Genomic DNA, 9,313 nt, shown 5'->3' on the forward strand with positions numbered 1-9,313 from the left:
GAAGCAAAATTTAAGATTTCATCTGACCTCTTTTCACATGATACATCTTTTTAAATCTAAATCTGCATATATGAGCTAATTAAAACTACAGGATCCTATAGCTCAGACGGTAAAGAATCTGCCTGCAATGAAGACGACCCAGGTTCGATCCCTGGGTCAGAAAGGTCCTCTGGAGAAGGGAATGGCAATCCACTCCAGTATTCTTGCCTGGAGAATCCCATGGACAGAGGAGCCTGGCGGGCCACAGTCCATGGGGGTCACAAAGAGTCGGACACGACTGAGCGACTAACACTACCACTACTGCTATATATGAGCTAATTCAAACACATAAACATGTAAATGTTTAATTACTTACAATTTACAATTTAAAACCACCTTTATTCCAATTGCAATGAAAGGATTCATAAATAAAACCTCATTGAATGAACTTTAAAAAGGAACAGCCAAAAAAAAAGAAAGAATAGACCTTATTCCAGTGAATTCTCAGACTGAAATTCAAAAAGCAAGCACAACACAGCAACTGTGAGTAACTGAAAGACTAAAACAGCCTGGTGCTACAACAAGAACAGCAACACCAAAGGTAAAGAACCAGATTTACACTAAGCAGATACCATCCAAAGTTTGCTTTGAAAGGTACCTTGGGAGCACGAAAGCAAAGTCATTCCTAACAGCAATAAATGCGACTGCATTTACTTTGGAATGCACAAGCCGATCATGCCAATTCCTCTTATGAAGAAATGGAATGCGTGCTTATTCATTCAAGCTTCCTGAGAATTCTGAATTCTTCAAGCAGTCCACGAAGGTCACAGATAACCTTTCTTCATAATGGTGGATTTAGGATGAACTTACTTACCGTTAGCATAAAGATGAGTTAATAGAGACTCACTCTTAACAAGATTCCTAGGAAAACAAAGTAGGAGCAAGAAAAGAGACAGGGACATTTAGGAAAAAATAATTTGAAGTCTTGGATGATAGCCCTTAACTGGTAAGGGAAGAAGTAGGGTTAGATTGACAATGGATGAAAAAAACAATTGTCTTTAGAGAAAATTTAATGAAGAAACTTCAAACATTTGAATTTCTTTACCTGCAACAGCACAAATAGAATAACCACTTCTATTCATGAATTCATTCCCACTCAATGCATGTCATGCAACAAGTAACATTCTTTGCTAATTCTAAGACTGTCTGAACCACCATCATTCAGAAATAGTCTCTTGAGACAAATCAGATTTTTCTTTGACCAGAATGACTTAATTGGCATACAGCAAACCTGTCACTAAGATCAGTACTTCCAGTAAAGTTTCACAAGTGTAGCTCACTTTCTTGGTGTTGCAAAAATGAATCCCGGCCTATTTTAAGTTATTTCCCTACTCCTGGAAATAGCCTGTTCTAACTTTCACTTCTTGCTTTTGTCATTTAAAAAATAAGTTGAAATAATAAGGCCAACTTCTGTAAATATCTCACTTTCAACTACTAAAAATGCAACTACTTGTATATGAGAAAACTTAAGTACACTTCATTTTTTTATCTTTTATTTTATTTCTTCAACTTTTACAGTTCCTTTGTTTTGAACACCAACAAACTCACTGTATCAAATTAAAATAAATAATAATAATTATAATAAATAAATAATAATTATAATTTATATATAATAATTTTGGTAGTTTTTTTATCCATGGATAAAAGTTTAAGAAACAATTAAAATCTTTTTATAATAAAAGTTTATAAAACAATCTCAAAACTAGGTACATAGAAATACACAGGAAAATCTCCAGAAATTCTAGTAAAATAAACTCTAATCTAAAAACCAAAGGACACCAGTAACTCTTTCTATTTCTAGATATTTAAGAACATTTAATCATTAATTTCTGTTAAGCTATTGCTAGTAAGAAATGGTTGATGCCATTCCATGTTCGATGCATGAGACAAAGGCTCAGGGCCGGGGCAATGGGATGACCCAGAGGGATGGGATGGGGAGGGAGGTGGGTAGGGGGTCCAGGAAGGGGAACACATGTAAACTCATGGCTGATTCATGTCAATGTATGGCAAAAACTATTACAATATTGTAAAGTAATTAGCCCCCAACTAAAATAAATAAATTTATTAAAAAAAAAAAAAAGAAAAAAAGAAATGTTTGATGAAAATGGATCTTGTATAAATATACATTTAAAGCAAAGTCTTCTAAAGAAAAACTTAAATATTAGTATTCACTTGTCAAATGAAAGAATTATCAACATAAACAAGTGTCACTAAGTATCGAAGAAATCCGTTTTTAATATAGGCAATATCCCTTTTTTGAGAACCCATAAAATGGCAGTTTTTAACCTGCGGACAGCACATATTGGACAAACACAACTTTTTGTTAAAATAATTGCCAGGATCATACTGTATGGGTCCAAATTAAGAAAACTAAGTAACAAACTGTCCATGACATCTTATGGAGAAACTGTATGGTAAACAGTAAATAAATATGCCTGAACTTCTATGCTAAGGAAAAAAAAATTGTCCATGACTTCTAATGTGGCAAATAGATATATACCCTAATTTCTAAACATTTGATTTTCTAGTTCTCAACCAGAACCCCTCCACTCCCTGACACCCACATACTCCACGCCCAAGGCAGTGACAACAATATTGAATCCCCAGCTCCAAGCGTGCGCTAAGAGCTCAAGAAATGCTACTGGAGAGGACAGTTTAATGACAGTGAGTGAGACACTGCCACAGCTGTCTTACATTTCTGTTTCATGTCAAAAGCAGTATATCTCTTTTGACATGAAGAGTCAAAAGATTTTACCCCCACAGGTAAAATCTGTTGTCTCCTTTTTTTCTCACATTAACCCTAAGCTTGGCAATTTAGTGTTAGTCACACTTCAAAGACTAAAAACCTGAGATGTGAAATTATACCAGGCAGTGACTGGCAGGACCATGTACCACCGCCTTCCCCATATCATCGCCAGCTTCAACATCCTCTCAAGCCAACATGTTCTCACGACTCCAAATTCTCAGCTAATAATCTAGGCAAATTCACTCACAGCGTCCTCGCCCATGTCACTTAGAAACAGATCAATTGCTAAGCAGCGTCAGGATATGCCAGAAAGATGTGTAAGATGACAGCATCTTAATCACCCTCCAAACTTTAAGATATCTTAGCATAATTTCAGCAGTAATTTCCAACATTTTCCCAGTCATGACACAAAAGAGACAATGATAAGATGGTAACAGCTCACTGCTCAAGGCCAGAACTGACTAGCCAGGAGGTTCCAGCATCTCCAAGCCCCTCCCAGTCACACTGGTTCTAAAACTCCCACCATCTACTCCCATGGGTCAGACAAAAAAAGGCATATAAATCAGAGAAGTGATAAAAGAGAAATGAAGGGGAAAACCTCAAGGTCTAACTCTTACAGACCATGGAGAGTTCTTTTTTCCCGACAGTGACTTTGGACATGTCCAATCAGCGCTCTGTACAGGACGTGGACAAATTATATTATAGCCCAGTTCTGCCTATTATCAGGGTAGGAGTTACCCAAAGAACCAGAATCACCAAAGCAGAGTTTGCCTAATACTGCAAATCTACCACCACTAAAAGAAAAAACTAATGACTGTATAAGGCTTTCCCACAGATTACAGCAGCCAGGTCGTAAGTTAAGACTTGAGATTTTTTGTAGGTATTATTACTTTTTAAAGGGAAAACAGAAAATAAATCTAAAATATTAACACTGTACTTGGATCAACACAGTCATTAATATCACACATATTTCTGTACCTAACTAGCTTTTTTTAAAAAACTTTTTTCCTGCCCTTTTCTCTCTTTTCCTCCCCACTTTTCTTTCTTTTTTTACTAAAGTATTTTTTATATCAAATGTTCTTGATTTTGGGAAAGACTAGTGCTTTAAGTGGATCACAAAGCACAAACAGTCCATTAAAATGCACAAGACTAAATGTGAATGTATCTGTTTATTTACAGCTTTTGGTGCTTAAAATTTCAAATAAAATGATCTGTCCAATTGCGTTAGTTTAAAAAAATGTCATTTTTCCATTCTTTTCTAGAAAAAGCTGCAGCACAAATTAACATAGTAGAGAGTAGTGAAAACAGAATTACATTTAAAACATAGTTTAGAAAACATAGGCACCTCTTTTAGATTAGTAAGTATAAGAAGTAATTGTTGGTGACAAAAGTCAACAAGAACAAAATACAGACATTTATATCTTATTGTGTTCACATGCATCATAGAGACAAAAATAGTAAGTTTTAAGTGTTTACTAGATGTGAATACAAATATATAAATAAGAAAAACCTTCCCTTTATTTTGACCCCAAAGTTTTCTTCTATATTTAGTAAACAAATTTTTTTTTTGTTATTTTTCAGAAGTATATGACAACTGTCAGTACAAATCTCTCACTTCTTTAACATGTACTTTTCACACTGTGATACACAATTTAGGTATTATGATGCGTTTTTTAAATGGAACAGTTTAGTGCCAAAACCCAAGCTGCTTCAGGGAAATGAGAGACTTAAAGCTAGCACTATGTCATATGGAATTGCCGCATACATACTGTATTGCCCCGTGCTAGTCTGATATATGCTAGTCGGCATTGCCATAGCAGTGATGTTAGGCGGTGTTCCTTCTTCCTCTGATTTTTCTTCTTCAATCTTGGGAACACCAGGCACATCAGAGGAAAGTTCATTCAGTATTTTTCTAAAATATAATTCAACAATACAAAGAATTAAGATACACGAATGAGATTTAAAACATAAAAGCTATCATGGGAGAATCTGAGGTATCTTTATCTCTCCCTTTTTGGAAAAACTTTTCATGACTGTAGGAAACTTAACTTACCTGTAAGAGGGTCTTCGTGAAAGGATTTCTCTACGTTTATGAGAATCAATTACACCTTCTGATTCTGCAGACTCATCTGTTTCTGCAATGGTTGCTACCTACAACACAAGAGTTCCTGAGATGCATCATTAAACCCATGGTGTCTCTTTCACTCACAACCCGGTGTCTGAGGGGCTCTGTGCGCAGCACAAAGTTGGCACTGCCAACAGCACACACTGAACCGGGCTAACCATGCTCACAAGCTGGCTCAGGAGCGGGAGTGCAGACACTGACACTTACCTGGAAGCCAGCCTGTGTACCAAGGATGACACAGATGTCAAATGCTACAGAAATGCACACGTGTCAGACAGCCTTCAGGAAAACACTGAATGTAAGACACACAAGGCCTAAGACCCAACCCTGAAAATGTCTCACAAATCCAGCAGAGGGTGAGCTAGCAAGTGACAGAGGAGAAAACAATACCACTGCTGACTTAGGCTGGGTCTTCAAATTAGACATTAGATAGATCCAAGGAAGAAAGAATATTAAGTAGGTAAATACTTGTGTTAACAAGCCTGGTTAAAGTTACGATTTATATTACAAGAAGTAGGTTGGGCTTGATGTCAGTAGGTCTTGTCAAAATAAGGAATTACTCCTTAAAAGAAAGATCAGTTTTAAACACAATTTCATTTTTTGAAGGAATAGTATAATAACATGAGTATTAAAGAAAGGAAACTAAAATAATAAATCTCTCCACAACATGACTGTTCTCAATATATTCAGCCATCTATCATAGGTTCTGAGTTTACAAAACTACCTATTAATATCATCTATCATCTAGTTCTGAGTTTACAAAATTCCTCCAATGAATATTATAAGGCCATGGGATTTAATTTGGGTATAATCAAAAAATCATATTAAAATACCAACAATGTAAACAGGAACATATACTTCCCAAGGCACATGGATGTGCATGTATGTTTGCCCACATGTATGATCATGCATCTTTGGTCATGGATACCCTATACATAAGCACACTCAGGCATGAAGAGAACTTATTAGAGAAAACTATTGTGGCAGTCAGACAACCATACATCATCACCAACTATTTATCACTTTCCATTGGGCTTTCACACATCTCTTATATAATCATAACCACCTCTTTGTGCAAGGTAGGCTATTACTGTAGAAAGTGAAAACTGAAGTTCATCACTCACCAGGTCGGAATTCTAAGACAAGATCCATAGGCACCTACCTCTGTAAAGATAATTAAGTCACCCATTTAACAAAATCTGAAACAGCCTATTGAAAATGAGATAATACTCTCTCTTCCAGTGCCAGCAAGGTTAAAGCTAAGTAGAAATACCTGCAACCTAATAAAAGTCACAAAAAGGAGAGTGGAAAGTCTTGTTTTATAATCAGAGTCAGAAAGAGTCAGAAGCTCCCAGAATCAAGGTCCTCACAAGAAAGGAAAAAAAAAAAAAGACACTACTGAGAATCACTCAAACTTTTGAACAACTCAGAAGAGACATCTGTGCCACAAAGATAAACAGACTTTTATTGCACATGGATTTATTACTTCAAGTATCGTGGTGCAACCCTTATCCTTACTCTGCAACAAACTGGATTCAAGTACACAAGAAAAGGACAAGACCAATTAAGTATAAGCGACTACGTTTTCTTCATAGATCTTTTTGTCATCAGATAGGTTCAAATAATTTCAATATTTAAAGAGTAAAGACAAACTGACCTTAAAAAGGAACAGAAATAAATTTAGTAAAAGAGAACAGTATGCTTTAAAACTGCATACTTAATAATTTATATCTGTTGATGCAAAAAAGAATGTTTTTGCTTAAGAAATGTTAAGAATTTATGACCAACTTTGGTGACAATAAATAACAAAACATGTCTCTGGATCACAACCGCAACACTAACCACATCTAAAAAAACCAAGGTGTAATCTGATGTATAAATGCAACAGCAATTAACAATAATATCATGGCACACATACTGAATGAACAATAAACCTAAATTTCTACACTTTACTGTGAGTATTGGTGAAAACAGTGTCAGTACTACAATATTTACATTACGATGTTTATCAGACATCTCCAAAGAAGCCTCAAAGTACTTTTAAGCATTTTTGGAGAGCTTTGCTAAATGAATCTGAGTTTGAGCAAAGAGCAACAATTTAAAGGAGAATGACTGGACCTGCAAATTAAGAGCTGACAACAAAACTGCAGCTCGAGTCAATCTCTGTATCCAATAGGACACTAAGCACTTCACAAAGAAAAAGGAATCTGCCTGCAATGTGGGAGCTGCTGCTGCTGCTAAGTCGCTTCAGTCGTGTCCGACTCTGTGCGACCCCATAGATGGGAGCCCACCAGGCAATGTGGGAGACCTGGGTTCAAAGCCTGGGGTGGGAAGATCCCCTGGAGAAGGGAACAGCTACCCACTCCAGTATTCTGGCCTGAATTCCATGGATAGAGGAGCCTGGCGTGCTACAGTCCATGGAGTAGCAAAGAGTCGGACATGACTGAGGGACTTTAAAAAAAAAAAACTTCAACAGAAATAAAAAGAAAATTTTTCCAAATGTTTAATAACAAGAGTTGAGCATCACTCTTTTCCATGCCCACCAGTTCAGCCACTTAGAATTTATCCTAAAGAAATTTTTAGGCAAATGTACAAATATAGCTTATGTACATATATTTAGATAAACACAGGGATGTGTATAAATAACATTTCTCAAGGTGTTAAAAACTTAAAAATACTTTAAAATATGGAAATTGTTACATTATGTTGAATTGTGTTAAAATAATTGATATTAGATCATCTATGACTAAAAAATGTCACTACATATAATTGGTAACATTATTACATTATAATTTGGTAATAATATAGTACATATAAATAATAGAATACTAGCATGCCATTAAAATATGTTTATGTATGCACATAGAAAACATATATGGAAGACTTTCAACCAAATGCTAATAGTACTTATATCTGAGTGTTGAGATTATTTTTACTTTCTTCTTTTCTGTATTTTATAATTTTTCTTTCAATGAACATAGGCAAATGTGCAATTTCAAAATAAATAAAGAAGCCAGTGTTGACATAACAAAAAGAAATTACCACCATACTAATAGATTGTTCCTTATATGGTTAAAAAAAAAAAAAAAAGAGCATCAAATCTACAGGAAAAAAAAAGGATAAATGAATTACTAAAAGAAAAAATAAAAGCTCAAGAAAGTCAAAGAGAAGTCATTTAGGAAGGAGGCTAACCTGAACAGTTTGTATTTGTGGTGACTGAATAACGGATGGCTGAGGTGTCTGAATTACTCCCTGGACATGGACGGTCTGGCCAGAAGGTAACTGTACTAGAGTTACAGCTGGGGAGCCTCTTCCGGTGTTGGATCCAGCTACAGAAACCTGCAAAAACCAACAGCATTGAGGATTAAGGCTGAACATTTGCCCCCCACCCCACTGTTACAATCTGCCTATTTTCCCTGCTTCTAAGAAATGACCAGCAAGCCAGGGTACTCACCATTAGGAGATGGTTACTGTGCTGGAACAGTCATTCTCTGATGTGACAGATATTAAAGAACCCATGCGTCTCACTTTCGGTTCCCATGCTTCAGTGGCTAAGAATGTTCCAAGCCCAAAGTTCTAAAGCAGTTAAACTACCTCACTACGACCTCAAGTCTACTAACAGTGAAGCCTTCTTTAGGCCAGAGTATAAACCACTCTCTCTAACTTCTTAAGAGCAATCAGAGACAGAACTTAAATATGGTAAATTAGTTTTTTAATAAGTGCAACTTCTGACATTTGATATTAGAGTATTACTCCAGATACAAGCTAATGCCCTGTCTCTATACTGATGAAAATTGCAGTTATTTTTATGCCCCAATGGTCACAAAAAAAGGCATAGGTCAAAGAAATCCCAGGACCTCTCAGGCCCTTAGCATCTCCAAACCAGGGAACGCTCATGCCCTGGAGACTGTGTGGTCTTTGCACACCCCCCTCCCCCACAGCTTGAGCATGCAGAACCATCACTTGGTTTGCACAGAGAGAAGATACAGCTGTTTCCCACCACCTCGGGTGCTTGCAACAAAGAGCCCTGCCAGCAAAACACATTAAAATGTGTTTTGTTTTGTTCACTTCTCTGGACTCAGAACCTGCCAAGTTTCTAATTGGTAATCAACTCAGTCCTAAAAGTCGGTGTAATCTTACCAACTCTGCCCCATTTTACTAAGTTTCACTATTCATTATGACTTCCTCAGAACAGACAGAGACTTTGGATGTGAAAGTTTCTACTAGTTTCTATCATGAGTGGTGGCAGACCACAGAATCTAAAACAAATTTTGAAGAAAGCCTCTGTGGGCCCTCACTTGAAGGAAAACCAATCATTTCCAATCAACTTATACAAATACTTTTTAAAAATTACTAAAAACTGGGTTTATAACAAATAATCAGATGTATTTACATCATTCCCT

General features: G+C 36.3%; 1 protein-coding gene across 38 annotated transcripts in view; it reads right to left on the bottom strand.

Moving 5' to 3' along the window:
* Positions 1-9,313, bottom strand: part of CREM (cAMP responsive element modulator) — a 67,569-nt gene that overhangs the window by 24,531 nt on the left and 33,725 nt on the right. For 26 of the 38 annotated variants that reach the window (XM_081554270.1, XM_081554284.1, XM_081554278.1 and 23 more), the window contains 3 exons: positions 8,103-8,249; positions 4,839-4,936; positions 4,555-4,697 (listed from right to left, as the gene is read on the bottom strand). In XM_081554270.1, coding sequence (XP_081410396.1) covers positions 4,555-4,697; positions 4,839-4,936; positions 8,103-8,249 — 388 coding nt within the window. Of the gene's footprint in view, positions 1-4,554; positions 4,698-4,838; positions 4,937-8,102; positions 8,250-8,364; positions 8,460-9,313 lie in introns of those variants that run through there. The other 12 variants (XM_081554296.1, XM_081554297.1, XM_081554292.1 and 9 more) reach the window with 2 other exon arrangements.

Source organism: Giraffa tippelskirchi, chromosome 13, assembly GCF_054371585.1.
Source record: "Giraffa tippelskirchi isolate mGirTip1 chromosome 13, T2T-mGirTip1v1.2.pri, whole genome shotgun sequence".
NCBI lineage: Eukaryota > Metazoa > Chordata > Mammalia > Artiodactyla > Giraffidae > Giraffa > Giraffa tippelskirchi.